General features: G+C 50.4%; 2 protein-coding genes across 3 annotated transcripts; both read left to right on the forward strand.

Moving 5' to 3' along the window:
- Positions 1–4,631: 4,631 nt before the first annotated feature.
- pskh1 (protein serine kinase H1) lies at positions 4,632–9,923 on the forward strand. The gene is made up of 3 exons (XM_084671882.1): positions 4,632–4,989; positions 5,555–6,801; positions 7,646–9,923. The coding sequence occupies exons 2-3, from the start codon at positions 5,824–5,826 to the stop codon at positions 7,961–7,963; spliced, it is 1,296 nt and encodes a 431-aa protein (XP_084528008.1). The 5' UTR covers positions 4,632–4,989; positions 5,555–5,823; the 3' UTR covers positions 7,964–9,923.
- A 430-nt stretch (positions 9,924–10,353) lies between these two features.
- On the forward strand, positions 10,354–21,872 carry mbtps1 (membrane-bound transcription factor peptidase, site 1). 2 transcript variants are annotated; one of them, XM_084671881.1, is made up of 24 exons: positions 10,354–10,570; positions 11,249–11,339; positions 11,753–12,251; positions 12,678–12,935; positions 13,682–13,894; positions 14,032–14,142; positions 14,255–14,364; positions 14,530–14,646; positions 14,875–14,942; positions 15,034–15,136; positions 15,865–16,016; positions 16,783–16,944; positions 17,104–17,248; positions 17,514–17,702; positions 17,908–18,080; positions 18,251–18,366; positions 18,470–18,600; positions 18,699–18,849; positions 19,029–19,106; positions 19,485–19,625; positions 20,101–20,226; positions 20,297–20,423; positions 20,584–20,714; positions 21,006–21,872. In XM_084671881.1, exons 3-24 carry the CDS (start codon positions 12,062–12,064, stop codon positions 21,209–21,211), a joined length of 3,198 nt encoding a protein of 1,065 aa, XP_084528007.1. In that variant the 5' UTR covers positions 10,354–10,570; positions 11,249–11,339; positions 11,753–12,061; the 3' UTR covers positions 21,212–21,872. The 2 variants fall into 2 exon arrangements, with proteins under 2 accessions (XP_084528007.1, XP_084528006.1); XM_084671880.1 differs by lacking the exon at positions 11,249–11,339.
- Positions 21,873–21,947: the final 75 nt, after the last annotated feature.

Raw genomic sequence — 21,947 nt, forward strand, 5'->3', positions numbered from 1 at the left:
CTCTCCTTTTCTCCGTTTCTCTCTCACTCCCCCCCTCTCTTCCGCCCTCTCTGTCAACCCCCACACCCCTCTCGTTCTTCCCCCTCCCTCTTCTCTCTCAGAAACATCTTCGGTCCTCACACAAGGCAGATACTTTATGTTTAATATTACTCCTCGGGCAATTTTGATGGTGTTCTGTGCGTGGACAGGTGGATGTTGCGTAGGCACGTTGAACTCTGCTTTCTTTATCTTTACAAATTAAAGAGGGGGGTAGAAGCCTATGTGTGTACGTGTGATGGAAAGAGATGAGAGGAATGTGTATTCCTGCCTTTGAAGCTGAGGTCCATAATGTTCTCCAGGCTGACCATCAAACACAGCAGAACCTCAGAGAACTGACATGAAAGCGGGGATGGATGATCCAGGAACGTGATGTTCCACCGTGGAACCGTTCCAAAGTTGACAGTATTGTACCCATAACCTGATATAATAATTAACCTGTATGTAGGAGCCTCTTTGGTGGGTTTGCTACGTTTATAGAAAACCAATAAACTGGTGCTTAATAATGGACGAGTTTCATCTGTCTGTGGTGCAACATGTCCTGTCTGATCTCAAAGTGGGATGGAGTGGATCTGTAGGAAGAGGGTGATAATGAGTAGGATATGGTAGGAGTGGATCTTTAGGGGGTTGATGAAGAGTAGGAGATAGGGATGGAGCTGTAGGAAGAGCCTCTCTCACACACACAACACACTCCACTGAGCTAAACTAAACCATCCTCACCACTCACCCCAGGCCTCACAGCAGGATGCAGCCCAGAAGAAATCAGAACTTCTTCTAGCGTCTGAGGAGGGTGGCAGGAGGTTTCCTTCTGGTGGAGTTCTACAGCTCTCCCACTGCTCTGATGTCCTGGAGAACTGAAGGCAGCTATGAGAATGGAGATTTGACTCACTCAGAGCACTGAGAGATCACTTCTGCTGCTGAGAGCAGAGGAAAGAGGAGGAGGGAGAGATGGAGGGAGAAAGGCGGGGAAAGATGGAGGGAAAGAGGGAGAGATGGAGCGTGAGATGGGACATAACAGGAAAGATGAACCATGACGATGGAGATGATGAAGTGATGGAAGGGGGGAGACACACAGGCCGGTGGATGAGTGGTGAGGAAAGATAGGATGGTTGGAGGTGGCAGAGAGAAAGGATGGAGAGAAAGAGAGATGGAGGAAGGGGCTTTAACACAAAAATGGATCGCAAGATTTGGGAGGTTGTGGTTGAGATTGGGGCGGTGCTAGACTGCCTGGGGGCCAGATGGTTTAAGTAATAGCTGCAGTAGAGTCTGACTGACCTTGACAGACAAGCAGATTGCAGTAGGTACTGGCGATGAGATGAGAAGATGATCTTTCTGACACACACACACACAAACCTCAAACACACTCATTTAAACACACACATACAGACACACACACCCCAAACACACTTATTTAAACACATCCATACACACACACACACATACACACGTGGATGTTTCAGCGAATGTTTTCACCTTTGTTGTGGTTTCACCTGCAACAGACACTGTCTGACTGTTACTATGTTGGGGGAAAGGACTTTGAAGGATCTCAATGAAATGATGGTGTCACTGTCAACCTTCGTTGTGGTGACCACTGAGATTATACTCCATAGTATCTGATAATCTGACACACACACGCACACACACACACACACACGGGGTGTGAGTAATTCAGCAGAGACGTGTTCCTGACATTCTGTTTCCTCCAGTATGTCCACAGGGGCCCACTCAGTTCTAGATCAATATCATAACCCTGCAGCTTGCCTGAGCCCTGAAGACACACACACACATACATACACACACTCACGTCAACACACACCCCATCTGGATCTCCACGTCAACTGGGAATTACAGGGGTAGCTCTGCACACCCAGCATTTGTGTCAGTATATGTATGTTTTTGTGTGTAAATATATACGTTTGTACATGTCCTCCCCTGTATCCCGGCACCAAAAGACAAGAGCTGAAGGAGAACTTTTATGAACAGTATAAACGGCTGATCACCAAAACCTACACTTACTGCACTGCTCTGATCTAGGGGAAGAAGTCAGTGTGTGTATGTGTGTGTGTGTGTGTGTGTGTGTGTGCATGCGTGTGTGTGTGTGTGTAGGTGCCACCAGTGTAAGACTGTGATTAATTCCTCTCTGTGGCTGTGTTCTAATTCCCCTCTGAGGCAGAGTGGTCCCTGGGAGTCCCTGTGGAAATTAGCACAGGCAGGAGTGGGCCGCCACAGCCGCTCTCCACAAACACTGATGAATTATCCATGCTGCCCAGAGAGAGAGGGGGAGGTGTGTCTGTGTGTGTGTGTGTGTGTGTGTGTGTGTGGAGGAGGGATGACGAGGATACGCAGTCACGCATTTCACGCTCTTCTACAGATTTCCTCTGTGAGCAATCTCTGTTGACCTCTCTACCTGTCAAAACTTTCCGTGACTAGTTTACATGTCTGCAATTGTTGAAAGCATTGAATGATAAAATACTGTTCTGTAGCAGTTTCTACAGTAATGCTTTTTTTTTCTTCTTCTGTCCCTTTCGGTTTGCCCTTTTACAAACCTCCACCAATTACCACTGAGTCCATCCAGCTGCACAATAGCAGCCTTGTGTCTGACTAGGCTGCAGTGCGCTTTGTATGATATAAGCAAGTTAAAGACGTGAACATAGTACCTATACATACCTATGCATGTATATGCATGGCCTGTCACACTTCAACACCATCACTCAAGACGATTCAAAGTGACAGTGATTCATTCATACATGTTTAACAAAGGTACATCATGTCCAGGTTAACCTGTAGTGGCTAGAGTCTATAAATACTTTTGTGTGTGTGTGTGTGTGTTTGTGTGTGTGTGTGTGTCGTGATGTTCCCCCGAACTGATGTGCTCGGTTAGGTACACGTGATCGTTCCCCAATACTGGCATTTCATCCATCTCAGGGACATCATGTGTGCTGTGAGAGGCTCTGTGTTCTTGCTGAATGAGAAGCTTCCAGTAAGAGGGATCTCAAGTGTTCCTGGGCCTCTGGAGGGATGTGCTCATGTCTGCTTCACAGAGCCCCTGATCTGAACTCCATCATTAAAAATGAGGGAGGAAGAGAGACTGATGAGGGAAAGGGGAGATGGAAGGAAAGAGTGAGGCGAAGGTAGTGACATACACAGAGATGTGGGGAGGAATGTCTGTTTTGGTGTCGAATAGGGTGAAATTAAAGGGCTTTGCAGGGTTGGACATTGTACTTTTTCATATTGTGTTGTTTGACCCTGTATGTCTGTCTGTCTGTCTGCCAGTATGCCAGCAGCCAATCAGGACATGGCATCTGGCAGCTAAAACTTTCCAGCCAGTTCCAGAGGAAAGGATGAGAGCTGAAATGGTAACATGCCACAATGAGCAGAGGATCTGACAGAAGATAGCATTCCAACCCTACTGTCCCTTGAGCCCATGTTCCGCCAACACACACACTCATAGGACGGCCCATTATCAGGAGAATAATGGAGACAGCGACAAGTCAGTTGAGCTTTTAATAGGCAGTTTCTTTCTCCAAGTTGATAAATAATGCAGCAGTCAGCAAATCTAGATTTAACAGATGATATTGACCTTTCAGAGAGGGGAAAGGGAGACAGATGGGGGGGGGGGGGGTGGACTGGAATGGAATGGAGTGGAGAGAAAAGAACACAGTGTCAATACTAGTGAAGAGACTGTGTAAAGGATTTGAATCATTAAGACAGGACTAGTCAATCATGAACATCAGACCAAAGCTATTCTGTCATTTACCAGGACCTCTGCAGAGAGGAACAGACAAACCACTCAAACTTCTCTTTCTCAATCTTTCACTCTTTTAAAAAAAATCTGTCTCTCTCTGTTCTCTGTTCCCCTTCTCTTCTCTTCAGCCCTCTGTCATTCCTCATTCTGTACACTTTTCCATTGTTTCTTTTTGTGTCTGTAGCCGAAAGGAAGAGTTGAGAAAATGGGACAGTAAAGATGTCTCACCATTCATTCCAATGCACCTCAGGCGCTGACACTAACAGTGACTGAGCATGCGTCATAGATTCCTTTTGGACCAACACCAAGACCCAAGACACCAAGAACGTTTCAGGGAAATACACTAAGAGACAATATTCGTGTTCCTTTCACTTTACATCACTTTTCAAGTTCAGCTTGTCTCTGCAGTGTTTTAATACCAAATGCTGCATATGAATTCGCATAATGTGGGCTACATCTAGCAAATGGCGCCATCCTGCGGTAGTTCCAGGAGCATCGCAATGTCTGCGTTCTGCAAGTGTTGTCCCGTCCCGTCAATGTAGTAGGCCAAAGCCGTCTATCCGCTACGTGCATAGATCACGACTAAATAGAAGGCTTATAAAAAAAGTATTGTTGTCACTTTTTACCTGGGCTTATTTACTTGTGGTCTAGTTTTCGTGTGAAGATTGACGTGACTTTTGGAACAAAACGATCTTGCAAACCAGTGTGAAAACTTTAATTATGATTTTTTTGACACTTTTTGGGGGGAAATCAGTGCGTTGGTAAGGAACTTTTATTGTATCCAGGAAGTGATCTCACGACGTGCTGGTAAGGCGTGTGTGGGGTCGACAAGCCGAGGAGGTCGTTCCGACAAAAGAAGTTTGCAGGGAAAAAAGGTGGTCCTGCTCAAAAACACCGTTCAGAGAGGGGAGCGACGGCCGGATTACTTATCTTTTCTTACTACGGTTTTGTTCATTTTACAGGCTTTAAATTAAAAGACAGACTATATTAATTGGTCCAAGATGTTATCCGACACTGGCGGGGTAGATAAGTGTTATTTTGCCAACTTGATTTAAGTTTGTAAAGTCCGAACCAGAAAATGGAGAGAACAGCTGAGAGTGGGGTGAGGAGGAGGCTGTCGTTGGCAAGCCGCGGAGTCCTGCCTTGTTCCCCCCGCCGTCGTTTGTAACCAGTTATCTTACCGATTACCTCGCGAACTTGAAGAGAAGGTAAGAATACATGGGATTTGGGTTCGTTTAACGCCAGGATACGGAGGGTTTTTACTTGAACTGTGCTTTGTCCCATGGTAATCAGCGCAGTTAGGGTGACAGGGTCAAATGTCCTTTTAGAGAAAAAACAACATGTCATGGAATGGCTTTGAACTAACGGTGGTGGTCAAACTTATACATTAATTAAAAGTTAACAAAGTTAATAAATAAGGGCAGCTAGCTATTAGCTAAACTACCCTTCGCTACTATTTAGAGCTCACCGTTTTTGTTCATATCACAGAAGAATGTAGCCAGCAGCTTGCTACAATCATGGCCGACAAAAAAAGTTACCAAAAACTGATGATTGTGTCTATTGCACTGTTGCTGCAACATAATTGCCACTGAACAGTTAGCCTAAACTTGGAATACATTGAAGATTATCGACTGGCTTATCAGTTTGACGTTTACAAGACATATTTCCATTATAATGGAATAATGATACATAAGTACCTACATATAAACAGTGTCAACAACGTTGAAAAAGACACGGAGGCACACTAAAACATACTTTTCCAATTCTTCCCAGAGTTTTTGACCCAGCCAGTCTACCACCTGCTTCAGTACAAGGCTGGGTGTCCGTGCTGGGAGCTGTAGTTTGGGACTGCTGTGTCCCACTGACCCAGGCTGTGAGAACTGCTGTGTGGTTGGCACTCTTTGGCTGAACAGGAGGGAGGAGTTGGGAGGAGAGGAAGTGTGAGGAGGAGAGAGGGGAGGTGAGGTGAGAGGAGGTGTTGGGAGTAGAAGTGAGGTGAGGGGAGGAGGAAAGGTGGGAGGTGAGGATGTACAGGTGAGGTGATGGGTTGCCGGACAAGCAAGGTCCTCCCTGAACCACCAGGGAACGTTCAGCTGGACTTGGTGAAGCAGGCCGACCCGGCCCAGACCCAGACCCACACTGACATCTACAAGCACTTCATCAGGGGCGACGGCACCCGAACCGCCTCTGCCAGTAAGATGGGCTCCTCCCCCTCCCCCCAGCACCACGCCCAGGCTGCCTTTCCATTGTCCCAGACCCCCGCGGCCAAGGACCAATCCGAATCAGGGGCAGACCCCCGTCGGAACAAGGTCGCCAGGTACCGAGCCAAGTTTGACCCCCGGGTCACGGCCAAGTACGACATCAAGGCTCTGATAGGCCGCGGCAGCTTCAGCCGGGTGGTGAGGGTGGAGCACAAGAGCACCAGGCAGCCGTACGCCATCAAGCTGATCGAGACGCGCTACCGCGAGGGCCGCGAGGTGTGCGAGTCGGAGCTTTGCGTGCTCCGCCGCGTGCGCCACACCAACATCATCCAGCTGATGGAGGTGTTCGAGACGGCCGACCGCGTGTACATGGTGATGGAGCTGGCCACCGGCGGGGAGCTGTTTGACCGTATCATCGCCCGTGGTTCCTTCACGGAGCGTGACGCCACGCGCGTCCTGCAGATGGTGCTGGACGGGGTCAAGTACCTCCACACCCTGGGCATCACCCACCGCGACCTGAAGCCCGAGAACCTACTGTACTACCACCCGGGGGCAGACAGCAAGATCATGATCACTGACTTTGGCCTGGCCTCCACCAGGAAGAAGGGCGACGAGTGTCTGATGAAGACCACGTGTGGCACGCCTGAGTACATTGCCCCTGAGATCCTGGTGAGGAAACCCTATACCAACGCTGTGGACATGTGGGCACTGGGAGTGATCTCCTACATCCTGCTCAGCGGGACCATGCCCTTCGAGGACGACAACCGCATGAGGCTTTACCGACAGATCCTCAAAGGCAAATACAGTTTCTCTGGAGAGGTAAGACTAACCCTCCCTAAACTACGCTTCACTCCTACCCACTCCATCCATCCACACCCCTACCCCCAAACTACCCTTCACTCATACCCACCCCATCCACACACTTTCCTTCCCCCAAGCACTGTCTTCACAAATAGCCTACAGGTCTAGCCAGTCTTGTAAACTGTAAGTTTTAAGCAGGCTTTATTGAGGAGCTTCATTCCCTGGGCAGACTGGGAGAGAGAGTGAGAGTGAGAGTGTGTGTGCGTGGTTGTCATAACTGCAGTCTAGATTTACGGCTCCAGCCTAGAATCTAATCATGTTTTCAGCCGCCCTGGCTTGGGGGATGCTGAGTATTATCCAACCGTAGATCCATCATGTAAAGGTGTCATGTATGTTTGGAGTGTAACAGAGATTTACCTGTTGTGGGGTAAAGAGGAATCAGGGGAGGATGGAGGGAGTGAATCATGCTCGGGGTGGAGGTTAGTATCTGCTCCCTGCTGCCCCCCTGTGTGTGTTCCACGAGTTGCAGATCTGATTCTGATCCACATCACCCAATTCAAAGGATCGATGCGATGTGGTTTGAAGAAGTATCAACAACTGTGTCTGTCCCTTACCCCAGTGGCTCCCAACTCTGATCCTCAGGGTCCATTGTCCTGCATGTTATAGATATTTCCCTGCTCCAGCGCACCTGATTCCATAATGAATGGTCGTCAGCGGGCTTCTGCTGAGCTCGATAACGACCCATTTATTTAAATCATTTGTGTTGTAGCCAGAAAACATCTAAAACATGTAGGAGAGGGGGTCCCTGAGGACCAGGGCTGGGAACCACTGCCTTAACCCTCCCATCTCCTGCCCTCCCCAGCCCTGGCCCAGCGTGTCCAACCTGGCCAAGGACTTCATCGAGCGGGTGTTGACGGTGGACCCCAGCGAGCGTCTGACGGCCGGCCAGGCGCTGAAGCACCCCTGGGTGGTCAGCATGGCCGCCTCGTCCTCCATGAAAAACCTGCAGCGCTCCATCTCCCAGAACCTCCTGAAGAGGGCGTCCTCGCGCTGCCACAGCACCAAGTCGGCCCAATCCACTCGCTCCAGCCGCTCCACCAAGTCCAACAAGGCCCGGCGGGCCCGCGAGAAGGAGCTCCGGGAACTCAACCGCCGCTACCAGCAGCAGTACAATGGCTGAGCCAGGCCGGGCTGGTCTGCAGGCCGGCACTTAACCCACACAGGCCTGAACCAGAAGACCACCTAGTCCAGCTACTGTCCCTCCATCCACATGTCCATCCATCTTATACCACAGAGCCAATGAGGCAGTAATCAGCATAGAACATATTCATCGTAAACATCATCTTCCTCTCCTGTCCTTTCCATTCCTCTACCTCCTCCTGTCTAACTGCCCCCCCCCACACCCTCCTCTCTTCTCTCCTCTACTTGAGTGCTCTTCGTATTTATTTATTATTGTCGACATTACTATATTGACTGTTGTTGTCTCCGTTACCATGGTCACTTGAAGCTGTCCATCCAAACGGATCTGTTGAACAGAATTCTGGGTGACGAAGTTTTAGGAAGATGGGCGAGAATCTTGTTCTCTGCCTTTTCATTCCTGATGATCTTGCTGTGAATTTCCTCTGGCTGTTACAACTCTGAGAACGTTGACTGTGGAGCTTCCAGCCTGCCTCCAGAGGGCAGGCTCACCAGAATACTCTGCTACCACATGATGTCAACAAAGGCCAAACGACTATTATTTATTAGATGATATAACCCTTGTATAACCCTGTCTCCTGTCCTGATTGACTCGCTGCCAGCAATCTGAAAATGATTTTTTCTGTGATCTGTTCATGAGGGATGTTGATGTTTTGGCGGGTCTTGATGTTTTGGGGGTGATAACACAAACACCAGTGTGTAAATTACAAATGGTACAAAGTTTGTAGCATTAGTTTACATACCTCCTGGTACTGGTCAGTGAAGCCACTGACCAGCAGCCACTGACCAAATGATGCAGATATTCGGTGGAAGACAAAAACACAGTAGGTTGGTCTAGAACCACAGGTACGAAAATGAACTGTTTTCCTGTCAGAATGGTGGTACCTCAGTGCACTTAATCTGAGACACTTAGTGATGTCTAGCCCCTGGGCATCATATGACTGTTTCCTTTTCAGAACACAGCACTTCTACCAGAGATCTACACGTAGAAGAGTTCTAAAGTGTGTGGACATGTCTGTCTGTAGCATTGTGTCCGGATTATGTCATTATGTCCATGTTTGATTGGAACATTTCATTTTTATGACTGTCCTATAATGTTCTAAGCCAATCAGAAGCCCTGGTCAGAGTTGGTTGCTAGGGCCCTCAGTATGGACCTGTGATGTCATCTACTCAGGTGGATTATTGTGAACTTTTAAGATACTGGAATCAACAGATCTGCATCTGCTGACCTCACCCTCTCTCTCTCCAAGGTTCCCCTCCTGTGTCACCCAACGTCCTCTCCTATCACCCTGAATGTTCTCTCAATTCTACAACGTTCTTCTATCCTGACTCTACTACTGTATGTTCTTCATGGCCCCTACCCTAGAATGTTTTTACCCTTCTGTCAGTTGTGACAACCTGGTCAGGCTTCAGGCCAGAGTACCGGCCACGCAAGGACACAGAAGAGAACCTAGACCCTGGTGTCAGCCATGGTGAGGCCAGCCTGCCTTCAAGAGATATGCGTCTCAGTGATGGATCTCTCCTATGGAGTGCTGGGGACTCATTTTTCTGGTTTGTGACTTTAGTGACTTTCCATAAAGTAAGCAAGTACTTGACTTAAATGTTTGTCGAGTCAGTCATACAACAACGTCTGATGGTGAAGTGTTTTAGTGTGCCGAGAGGATGGTGAATAACCAAATAGTATTTGTAAGCAACTTTGAAGAACGTAAACACCTTGTAAAAGTGTTTCCTTTTATATCCATAGGGTTTGTATAAATGATGGCCTTAGATGAAGTAGCCAATTCAACACTTCCGATTACAGTTGTTTTTCAGTGTATTTTAAATTGTGTATTTTTGTGTCTGAATGATAACACATTGTTTTCTATACATTAACTATTTTTAAATGAATTGGTTCAGTCGTTTTTGTGCAAGGTGTGACAATAAAACGGTACCTTTTCGAGTTACTACCTTTTCGAGTTACTAGATTGTGGCCCATCTTTCATGAAGTTATAATGCCTAGCTCGCTGTCTAAACCTACTTTTGAATATGGGTGCGATGAAAAAATTACAGTAACTTGATAATTTGTAGGGTTTCTAATGTCCATAAATGAGGCAAGAGACTTTAAGTAGTGTGATAATGTCTCACCAGATGTTCGTCCACAGTAAAAAGAATGCAGCCATGACCAGCGTAGACCTGCTACGCATCTGGTTTAGCGTAACTTCGTGGGGTTGCCAGGTTGAGGGGAAAACGCACCGTTAGCTTTTATCACAAATGTCTGAGTGAAAACAAATTATTATACGAATAAATTGGGTAATGACTGGAGTAGTGATAAACTGGTAGCCATACATTGACAATTTGCATATAGAAGTAGACATGAAACGTGTCCATTGACTTTGTTGGATGCATAGTATGTTCAAGCCTGGCAACCGTGCAATGAAACTCTTAAGACGCTAGCTAGCCATAACCAGGCTTTTGTTGTCTAACGCCATAGCAAGAAAGTTATCAGTCTAGCTCTCTAAGAAACTAATATCCAGAAGAATCCGTATACCACTGAAACACGGGAATATGGAAAGTGGACCGTTGTGAAATCGGTCATGTTTTGGCTCGCTAGGTGAGTAATTCTAGCCATTACCACCAACCAACTATTACAGATATTGAACTAGTCTGTCGTCTGTGCAGATGTGCTGTGTTTATGACACCGCTGTTAGCTAGTAGCTAACAAATCTGGCGTTATACATGAATTTGTTTTTAACAAGTTACGTCAGCCAGTAAGGTGGCGTTGGTGTAAATAATATAATGTTAAACAATATCTGGTGGTAGGTGTGCTAGCCTGCTAGCTAACGTCAGCTAGCGAGACACAAGTTACTTAGCTAGCAACGTCGTCGTTTATTACAACGTTACAAATCAGGCACCGTTGCAATTATTAAGATAAAGACGTCGTTATCAATATAAACGGCATAGTCACATACTAGCCAGCGGTTCACTTTGATATACACAGTTCCAGATACTTTTATGGCTGGCCAAGAACAACGGTTGTAAAATGTGTCGTTGTCCATGTGGTTAGCTTATAAAGTAGAGACAACGCTCAAGTTGCATTAGCTCTATACCTAAGAGGCGAAATATTTTATGCAAATCTACAGCTTTCCAATCATTAACAACTTACGTGCTAGTGAGTAAAGATACAGATAATCTCGCTAGAAGGGTTTTTACCTTACGCTTGCCAAATAGTGCTACCAAAAATATCTAGCCAGCTACATATTTATTGTGGTATCTTTGTCACCTCATCTAGACTTTGCCGAAGGGTAGACGTTACTTTGCCGTCTCAGCGACATGTTGACACAAGTGGTCACTGGTCTTTACAACTATGGACAAGACAAAAGGTCAGATAAGTATGCAGTCAGAAGGGGTGGTCAATAAAGCGAAAAAACAGACCAATACGTGTGGAGAAAGACCCTGACTTGTAGACAGACCAGTCAGTTAGATCCTAGTGGTTTAGGATGTCCTGGTGTGGGTGGAGAGGTTATCGTGGGTCTTGGCAACAGCATCGAGGGATGTGGTAGTTTGTACTTCTACCCTGAGCTCTCTTACCCAGCCTGGCCTTTGTAGCTGAGGGGGAAATTGGTTTGGCGTTACTCCAGGCCTCTGGTGGGGAAGTTTTAGACAGAGTTGCTACTCCTCCCTACTGTACACACTGTTCTCTTCCACAACGGGACTGTGTGAAATGAAAAGGGTACAGTTGCTTCATCTGTTGTGTCCCATGGATTTTAATATGGACTCAACCTTCTTTCTGCAGGCGAACTGGAACCTGACATCAACAACTCCTTCGCTTACCGGCCTCCTTCTCCACACTGCTTCTGGTGTCATCATGCAGTCCACGCCATCCGTCTGGCTCCATGACTGACTGACACCCTGGACTACAAACATGGAGAGGAAACGTAGAAAGAAATGAACTACATTTCCCAGCTCCGGACCTGACCTGCTCGCCCCCTCGCCCTACCAGAGCTCGAACCAAGCTGTCCCTGTTGTGGAGAGCGCCCCCCCACCCCCTGGCCGTGTTGTGTTTAGGCCTGCCGTGGGCCCTCAGGGACACACAGAGGATACGATGGCTGTGATGCTGCGGCCTGTTAGGCTGCTGCTGCTGTTGGCTCTGCTGACTGGCATCCTACCCGCTGTCGGCATGGATACGGGGGGTCAAGCCTTCAACTTTGACCCTGAACCGGAAGCAGCCCTTCAATCCAACTGCTCTCATCTGGAGGTTAAACTGGAGTTCTCCACCAAGGTGGTGGAGCATGGTGAGTTAGAGGAGCACCAGGAAGGGCAGAGAGAGTCTGGCTGGAGGCTTGTCTGTGGGTGTGGAGCTGGGGGTATTGTGATCGAGGGAGGGAAGTTCCAACACAGATTGAACATGTTTGTTTACCAGCCACAACCTGGTGACTTTGCCGTATTATATTATACCTGCAGGCTAAGGTCACAGGGTCTCTAAGCTCATCTATTATGCCTTATTATGAGCAGCTAAACCCGTCAGACAGGTCCACGTAACCTGTTAAACTAAAAAAACGTTCTCCTAACTGTCCCCAAAACCTTCTCTCAATCATCCCCATCCGTCAAACCAGAGCGTACAAAGGAATGTGTCTTTTTTTCGCTCGTGTGTTCAGTGTTGTGCGCGCGCATATAGTGACGAGGCGTGACGACGTCTCCCCTTCCTCTCTCCTCCCCAGAGTACATTGTGGCGTTCACCGGCTACTTCTCTGCCAAGGCGCGGCAGCTCTACATCAGCAGCGCTCTGCGGGGGGCGCCGGCGCTCGACTGGCGCGTCGTCCCGCGGCAGAACCCGGCGTCGGACTTCCCCAGCGACTTTGAGGTGGTCCACATCCGCCAGCCGTCCCCCGGCGGCCTGCAGTCCCTGGAGGACCACCCCTACATCAAGAGGGTCACCCCCCAGAGGAAGGTGTTCCGCACGCTCAAATACACGCCAGGTCAGCAGCCCTGTTGTTGATACTGTCATACAAGCTGATGTCCTTGTTTTACGATTATTTAAATATATATAAATAAAATGTATTATTACTATTATAATGAAGCCTTTCAAAACTCCCCTTTTTTTGCCACGTGTTGTGTGATAACTCCTTGTGGCATCCCCCTGCGGATTGTGTTCATCCATTTTTAGTTGAAGAGTTTTTATTTTATGCTTCACGTTCTCTGTTTTCTGTGTGTGTGGCTTGGTGTTTGGGGGGTGCTGTGTGGTACAGTGGATATCAGTTCTCTTGCTTCATACAGCCACCAGGGAGTGCGGTTGCGGGAGGAGAGGGCATGTCAGACAGAGCTCTGTGTGCCAGCCTGGGGGGGGGGGGGGAAGGAAGGGAGGGGACTCAGAGGCTCGATGGTTCCAACCCCTCCTGCAGAATCTGGCTTGGGATGAAAGAGTGCTGTGTCCCTCCCCCACACCCCAAGCCTTCCCAACCCCCTTCCCCCCCCCCCTTCCCCTGGTTCCCCCTGGCCTCTGCAGACCCCTCGTTAGCTCCACCACCTGATTCTCCTGCAGCATGGACTGCTGCCATGCCTGCTGTACTCTACCCTACAGGCTGGTGGTCTGTGTGGTTGCCAGGTTTGGACTCTGGGTTCAACCCGACGACGTCATTGCTGTCTGAAGCGGACGGAGCATACTGCTGATGTTTACTTCTTCCTGTGATGCTGACAATGTCGTTGTTGTTGTTGTTTACCTCAGCCGAGCCGACGGTGCCCTGCAACGCCACGCGCTGGACGCAGAAATGGCAGTCCTGGCAGTCGTCCCGCCCCCTGCGCCGAACAAGCCTTTCGCTGACCTCGGGCTTCTGGCACGCCACGGGACGCCACTCCAGCCGGCGGCTGCTCCGTGCCATTCCGCGCCACGTGGCCCAGATCCTGCAGGCTGACGTACTCTGGCAGATGGGACACACCGGTACATACAGCGGGAGGGGGGGGGGAGGGGAGGCATTGGCTGTTTGGTGGGAGGGGCTCCTACTACCATTAACTTTTCAGACACTTTCAGGATTACTAGTTGAGGGTTGACGACAATTGTGCGTGTGTGGTATACAGGTTCGGGGGTGAAGGTAGCGGTGTTTGACACAGGCCTCAGTGAGAAACACCCGCACTTCAAAAACGTCAAGGAGAGGACCAACTGGACCAATGAGAAGACACTGGACGACGGTGAGATGGACGCCATTGGTGGAGCGCCACTCTCCATGTACATCATGCTGACTGACTCGGCCAGTGCCGTGGTCGCTTCAGTGACTTGAGCTCTGTGATTGGTTGTTTCCAGGTCTGGGTCACGGTACCTTTGTGGCGGGTGTGATCGCCAGCATGAGAGAGTGTCAGGGCTTTGCCCCCGACTCAGAGCTGCACATCTTCAGAGTCTTCACCAACAACCAGGTACAGACGTCATCTAACCCCCACCTCTACCCCTTCTCACACCCCAGCCATGGAAACCATAGAAACCAAGCCTCTGAAACCAGGACATACACATGTGTGAAGAACTGTTCCATGTGTGTGTTTGAACCGTGTGTTTGACTCGTGTGTGTGTGTGTGTGTTTCCAGGTGTCGTACACCTCGTGGTTCCTGGACGCGTTCAACTACGCCATCCTGAAGAGGATAGACGTTCTGAACCTCAGTATCGGTGGGCCTGACTTCATGGACCATCCCTTCGTAGACAAGGTGATTGGCTGAGAGGAACCGGTGACTCTGGTCATGGTAAAGGACCAGGGTTCATTATACAAACATGCACCCACTTTTCATAAAGAAAATTCTATTTAACGGCCACATCCTCAGTTATTATAAAAATGCTGTCCCAACCACATTTGAAGACAAACCTGCGCCTCACCCCTAAGAGTATGTGTGTGTGTGTGTGCTTGTGGTGCGTGTGTGTGTGGCTGTGTGTTCCAGGTATGGGAGCTGACTGCTAACAAAGTGATCATGGTGTCAGCCATCGGCAACGACGGGCCTCTGTACGGGTAAGGAGACGACTGAGACGCCGGTCTCTGGTTCCCCATGGTTCCACCTCTGTTCTGAATGGAACCCTGATGCGTTCTCCATGTGTGGCAGCACCCTCAACAACCCTGCAGACCAGATGGACGTGATCGGGGTGGGCGGGATCGACTTTGAGGACAACATCGCCCGCTTCTCCTCCCGAGGGATGACAACCTGGGTACGGCCTCGCACACACACGCACACACACACTCACACTCTCACACACACGCAGGGCTACAAGTATTCCGGCACCGCGCCGGATGTCCGGCGTGCGGCCATGCGAAGAAAAAAATGTGGTTTCATATTTTCGAGTCAAATGATTTATCACTAACGTTCCAAGCCTATCAGAAGCAGAGCAGGGCGGGTCCTGGCCACACAGTGTGAATGAGATCCATACGTCACGTTAGCGTCGTCGGTGAAAGCATGGAGCGCTAATTCATCAAGCCTGAGGGATGATGTCCTACCCATAGATGAATGACTCAAAGATAAATGGCGCTTGGCGTGGATAGATGAAGGTAGAGACGGCAAGCCTTTTGGCAGTCGGTGCAAGAAACAGAGAGAGCCTGGTGCTTGTTTCTGCACGTGTTGCGTTTTGTTTTGAGGAAGCTACTATATGCCAGCAGCGGTAAGAAAGAGCTTGCTCGTCATGTCATAGAGCCGCTGCCCGTGCACTCAAACTTACCACAACGTTGCCGGGAGCAACTTTTACAGCTGACACACCCTTGTCTATGACTAACCGTGTCTGCGACTTAGAAATACGTTTGTGCACATTTAAGGCGGAACATGACTTGTCATTTCACAATTTTTCCCCATTTTAAACCCCGCACACGTCCTCGCTCACGACTACTTTGTTGTCCGTGTGCACAAACACTCATTCCTTCCCTCCTTCCCTCCTTCCCTCCCCAGGAGCTGCCGGGGGGCTACGGCCGGGTGAAGCCCGACATCGTGACCTACGGCTCGGGGGTGCGGGGGTCGGGCATGAAGGAGGGCTGTCGCTCGCTGTCGGGCACCAGCGTGGCGTCCCCCGTGGTGGCGGGCGCAGTCACCCTCCTGGTCAGGTGAGGGCGCCGCTGTCAGCTCCCACACGCGTCACGCTTGTTTATAGGAACAGCTTTGGCCCCCTCAGCTTGAAGCCAAGGTATTGCATTTCAGTTTTGGGACCTCAATCCGCCACGGAGCACTGTCCATAGAAACGAACAGGACTCCCATCTTTAAAGGGCTTTGATGCTTGGTCTGCTTAATAACAGGTCTGGGGTCTGAAGTGACACAGCTGTGATGATGACCGTGAGTGTGACAGCTGTTCAGATGCTGGTGTGGGACCCCAGGGGTGTGGGAAAGTCTTGTGATCAGACCAGGAACCGTCCCACCAGCCAGATAGCAGCAGGACCGGAGGGTCTGTGGTGCTTGCTGGGCCTGATTGCGTATGACCTAGTTTGTGTTCCATCTGTTGTTGTTTTATGACCTTAACACCTCATGACATGCGCCTTCCTTTGCACTTACTTTTGTTCTACTTGCCTGTTATTGTATGACCTAGTTGTATTGTGTTCCCTGTGTTCTGTGACCTTACGATTGGAGCGCTTTGGGTCGAGAAACGATAAGCATAAATAAACAGATTATTATTATCATTATTAAGTGGTGGCGCTGATGGTATAGAGTTGTTTTTGACCTGAAACAGGCTGTTCGTGCAGTTAGTGATGTCACAGCGGATGCTCCAATCACACCACCCTTCCTTTATAGCTACCACTCCCTCTTCCTTCACACACACACACACAAACACACACACACACGTACACACACGTGTTTAAGGTGGGATTGTGTCTCCAGCACGGTGCAGAACAGGGAGCTGGTGAACCCGGCCAGTATGAAGCAAGCTCTGATCGCCTCGGCTCGAAGGCTGCCTGGAGTCAACATGTTTGAGCAGGGCCACGGGAAACTGGACCTGATCCGAGCCTACCAGGTCCTCAACAGCTACAGACCTCAGGCCAGGTACACACACACACACACACACATGCCTGATCCGAGCCCACCAGGTCCTCAACAGCTACAGACCTCAGGCCAAGTACACACACACACACACACACAAACACACACATGCTTCTGTGTCAGGTCAGGTGTGTAACTGACTTTGTGTGCGTGTGTGTGTAGTCTCTCTCCCAGCTACATAGACCTGACAGAGTGTCCCTACATGTGGCCCTACTGCTCTCAGCCCATCTACTACGGAGGCATGCCCACCATCGTCAACGTCACCATCCTCAATGGCATGGGCGTCACCGGCAGGATCGTAGACAAGGTATACACACACACATATTACAGACACTCACACGCACACATATTACAGACACGTACACTCACACGCATCTACACACACGCACACATGTTACAGACATACACCCAGATATTTGCATGCACGCACACACACACAGTCACACAATGTGTGTGCCGTTACAGCCCTAACACACACAGCTGTGTTCAACCACTCCTCATTCTGCAGTACTCATAACAGTCTCCGGCCCCGCCCTCAAGCTCTCCCTGTGCCTTTCAATCAACTCTCTCAGCCAATCTGGCAGCCCTACCTTCCCCAGAACGGGGACCACATCGACGTGGCCGTCTCCTATTCGCCGGTGCTGTGGCCGTGGGCGGGCTATCTGGCGGTCTCCATCTCGGTTGCCAAGAAAGCAGCGTCTTGGGAAGGAGTCGCTCACGGTCACGTGATGGTTACAGTGGCGTCGCCCGCTGAGAACGACGTGAGTCGTAACTATGGACGCTGCGTTAAGCTGTCTGCCTATGATGGAATCCCAAAGCTAGTATAAGCAGTGAAATAGTTGAAGTACTACTGTTTGAAAGTAATACTTTTTTTGCCAAGGCTTGTACAATGGTATTACAGTACAGCAGTGAGACTCTTAGCGTCGCTGGTCAGTGTCGATGCTAACGTCACCTCTGACCTCCCAGTCGAAGGTGGGCGGGGAGCTGACCTCCACGGTGAAGCTGCCCATCAAGGTGAAGATCGTCCCCACGCCGCCTCGCAGCCGCAGGGTCCTGTGGGACCAGTACCACAACCTGCGCTACCCGCCAGGATACTTCCCCCGAGACAACCTGCGCATGAAGAACGACCCGCTGGACTGGTGAGGCTGAGGCTCTGGCCCCTCCGCTACACACACACACACGCTACACACACGCACATGCTACACACACACGCTACACACACAGCTCGCTCTCCATCTTTACACCTTTCCCTGGGTCGTTTCTTTGCTGTCACCCTGGAGTTTGAGAGGGATGTGTTTTTGTGTTTCAGGAACGGAGACCACATCCACACCAACTTCAGGGACATGTACCAGCACCTGAGGAGTATGGGATACTTCATAGAGGTTCTGGGAGCACCAATCACCTGCTTCGACGCCAGCCAGTATGGTGAGATCACATCCTGTCTCTCTCACGCACAAAACACTCCTTCACACCGCAACAATCCTTAATATAACTAAGGCATTGGTTTGTGTGTTTGTGTGCACCCCAGGCACCTTGTTGATGGTAGACAGTGAGGAGGAGTATTTCCCGGAGGAGATAACCAAGCTGAGGAGAGACATCGAGAACGGTCTCTCCCTCATCATCTTCAGCGACTGGTACAACACATCTGTCATGAGGAAGGCAAGTGGGAGGTTTCCGGGTGTGTCGCATGTGCGGTGTTTACCTCCCATCCTGGCCTCCTCCCAGTAAAGGTAGTGATGGTCCTTGTCTCTGAGCAGGTGAAGTTCTACGATGAGAACACGCGTCAGTGGTGGATGCCGGACACAGGGGGCGCTAACGTGCCGGCCCTGAACGATTTGCTGTCCGTCTGGGGCATGGCCTTCAGCGACGGCCTGTATGAGGGAGATTTCACCATGGCCGACCACGACAGTGAGACACTGTCCCACCGCACGCACACACTCACACGCACACACCTCACACTCACACACACATGCACAAACACACACTCACACATGCACACTCACACAGAAAAATAAGAAGAAGAACAATAGCGAGTCCAGCTGTGGCTGCAGTGCGTTGTGACACAGGAAGTGTGTGTGTGTCTCCAGTGTACTACGCGTCGGGCTGCAGCATCGCGCGCTTCCCGGCGGACGGCATCGTAGTCGCCAAGAACCTCAAAGACCAAGGTACACACCTGGTGGTTACCATGGAGACTCGCATCTCTTCTCCTCCACAGGTCACCTGGCAACTGTTACCATGGCGATGGACCAGCCGCTGTGTTCCCTTTTCTCATTTCTGCAGTTTTAGTTTTTTGTCTGTCCCGGTCTCTCTCTCTCTCCTGTCTTTAATAATAGCACATTTTATTCATACGTGTGTGTGTGTGTGTGTGTGTGTTTGAGATGGATGTGCTCTGTGCTCCCTGGTGCCCCCGCAGGACAGGAAGTGATACAGCTCCAGACATCTACTAGCTCACTCATTGCCACCCGCGTCATGTCATAGCGTGTGTAATCTCTTTTCCAAACATGTGAATAGTTAATCCAGTGTTTCTCTGGCACCCCCTGCAGGCCTGGAAGTTCTGAAGCAGGAGACAGCGGTGGTGGAGGGCGTGCCAATCCTGGGGATGTACCAGACCCCCTCAGAGGGGGGTGGTCGCATCGCCCTCTACGGAGACTCCAACTGTATAGACGACAGCCACCGGCAGAAAGGTAGGGACCCCCCCTACAGCCCCCAGACCCCCCTACAGCCCCCAGACCCCCTCTACAGCCCCCAGACCCCCACTACAGCCCCCAAACCCCCCATTACAGCCCCCAAACCCCCCATTACAGCCCCCAAACCCCCCTTACAGCCCCCAGACCCCCCCTACAGCCCCCAGACCCCCCCTACAGCCCCCAGACCCCCTCTACAGCCCCCAAACCCCCACTACAGCCCCCAAACCCCCCACTACAGCCCCCAGATCCCCCCTACAGCCCCCAAACCCCCACTACAGCCCCCAAACCCCCCCCCTACAGCCCCCAAACCCCCCACTAGAGCCCCCAAACCCCAAACCCCCCACTACAGCCCCCAGACCCCCCCTACAGCCCCCAGACCCCCCCTACAGCCCCCAGACTGTATATATTAAATATGATAATAATAAGAGCTGGCAGCTCCTTCAGAAGGTGATGAGATGGTGTTGTGTTTCAGACTGTTTCTGGCTCCTGGACTCCCTGCTTCAGTTCACCTCCTACAGCTTGACTCCTCCCAGCCTCACCCAGGGCAGAGTCCCTTCCCCCTCCGGCTCCCAGCAGCCCCTGCCACAGAGACTGGAGGGTGAGACACACACACACACGCACTCTCAACACTCAGTAGAACCTGTGTGCTGACCCTTCTGTCTCTCCAGGGAACCACCTGTACCGCTACTCCAAGGTGTTAGAGGCCCACCTGGGGGACCCCAAGCCCCGGCCGCTCCCCGCCTGCCCCCACCTGTCCTGGGCCAAGCCCCAGCCCCTCAACGAGACCGCGCCCAGGTCTGCACCCCTTCACATTCAGACAACTTTATCCATCCCAAAAAGGGCGATTCATTTGAAGCTTACCCAGTCAATGCACACTACTTAACAAAGGGGTGCATCCAGATAATGCAGTTTATAAGTGTGTGTGTGTGTTCATATATGTGTGTTTGTGTCCCAGTAACCTCTGGAAGCACCAGAAGCTGCTGTCGGTGGACCTGGACAAGGTGGTGCTGCCCAACATGAGGGCGTACCGGCCCCAGGTTCGACCTCTCTCTCCTGGGGAGAGTGGAGCCTGGGACATCCCTGGAGGTAGGCAGCCTGGAGGACAACACTACAGCCGTCTGTCCTTTCAACTGTCTGTCGGTCCATCTAACGCTCTCTCTCTCCATCTCACTCTCTCTCTTCCTATCTATCTATTTCTATGTATCCTTATAACCATCTAACTCTAACTCTCTATCTACAACACCTGGCAGACACACAGATCATGTCTCACTTTTCACCTATAGTTTTCTTTCCTTTTCCTTTTTTTGGTGCTGTGAGGTTTTCCCCCCTGACCTCTGACCCCTTGCCCTCTGACCCCTTCCCCTCTTCCCCTGTCAGGTATCATGCCAGGCCGCTATAACCAGGACGTGGGCCAGACCATCCCTGTGTTTGCCTTCCTGGGGGCCATGGTGGTCCTGTCCTTCTTTGTGGTCCAGCTGACCAAGGCCAAGTCCAAGCCCAAACGCAGGAAACCGCGCGTCAAGCGGCCCACGTACCTCCAGCAGAGCCTGACTCTCAGCACCGCCAAGAGCCCCACTGTCTGATCCTTCTAGAACCCTGAGGACCCAGGATCTGGAAGATTCCGGGGCCACGGCAGGAGATTGTGGAATGCCACGGCGGTTGGGGTCTGGAGGGATCATCCTGCCCTGAGCGTGACCCCTGACCCTGGCATGCCGACTGGGCAGAGAGAGACAGAGAGAGACAGAGAGAGACAGAGAGAGACAGACAGAGAGACAGACAGAGAGACAGACAGAGAGAGAGACAGCAGAGAGAGACAGCAGAGAGGTTGGTTAGAGGAGAGGCTATAATGAACAATGGACGCACAGTCCTTCTCCTTCATCCTGTTTTCTCTCTGGTCCTCTAAAGGCATCGTTCATCTGACCAAATAGAGTTGGACTGGAGTTCAGCCCCAGACTTTTATATTTATTAAATTAAATCCAAACATACCTACACACACACACACACACACATGTACACACCTACACACACTTACTGAGGTGTGTGATCTGATTAAGTTACTTGGACTGATTCTAACTGTTATCTGCACTTTTTCATCGTCATGGGCTGTTTGGTTTGTCTCTCGTTTTTATATTTTATAATTCTGATGATGCTGATTGTTGGTCAGGCGTGCTGACCTGGGGGGGGGGTCAGAAGACTTATCTACTGTGCTGTTGCATTATCTCCTCAATAAAGCTTCATTCTGGAGTCTGTTCTGTTGTACCTGGAGTACTCCCACTCACACTTTCTCTCACACACACACACACACACACACCTCGCACA

This window comes from Hypomesus nipponensis, chromosome 14 (assembly GCF_054491055.1).
Source record: "Hypomesus nipponensis isolate SF chromosome 14, ASM5449105v1, whole genome shotgun sequence".
Taxonomy (NCBI): Eukaryota; Metazoa; Chordata; class Actinopteri; order Osmeriformes; family Osmeridae; genus Hypomesus; species Hypomesus nipponensis.

Coding starts and splice junctions, on each gene's coding strand:
- pskh1 (XM_084671882.1), top strand. CDS start 5,824: ATGGGTTGCCGGACAAGCAAGGTCCTCCCTGAACCACCAGGGAACGTT. Junction 6,802..7,645: donor AATACAGTTTCTCTGGAGAG/GTAAGACTAACC, acceptor TGCCCTCCCCAG/CCCTGGCCCAGCGTGTCCAA.
- mbtps1 (XM_084671881.1), top strand. CDS start 12,062: ATGGCTGTGATGCTGCGGCCTGTTAGGCTGCTGCTGCTGTTGGCTCTG. Junction 18,850..19,028: donor CACCATGGCCGACCACGACA/GTGAGACACTGT, acceptor GTGTGTCTCCAG/TGTACTACGCGTCGGGCTGC. Junction 19,107..19,484: donor CAAGAACCTCAAAGACCAAG/GTACACACCTGG, acceptor CACCCCCTGCAG/GCCTGGAAGTTCTGAAGCAG.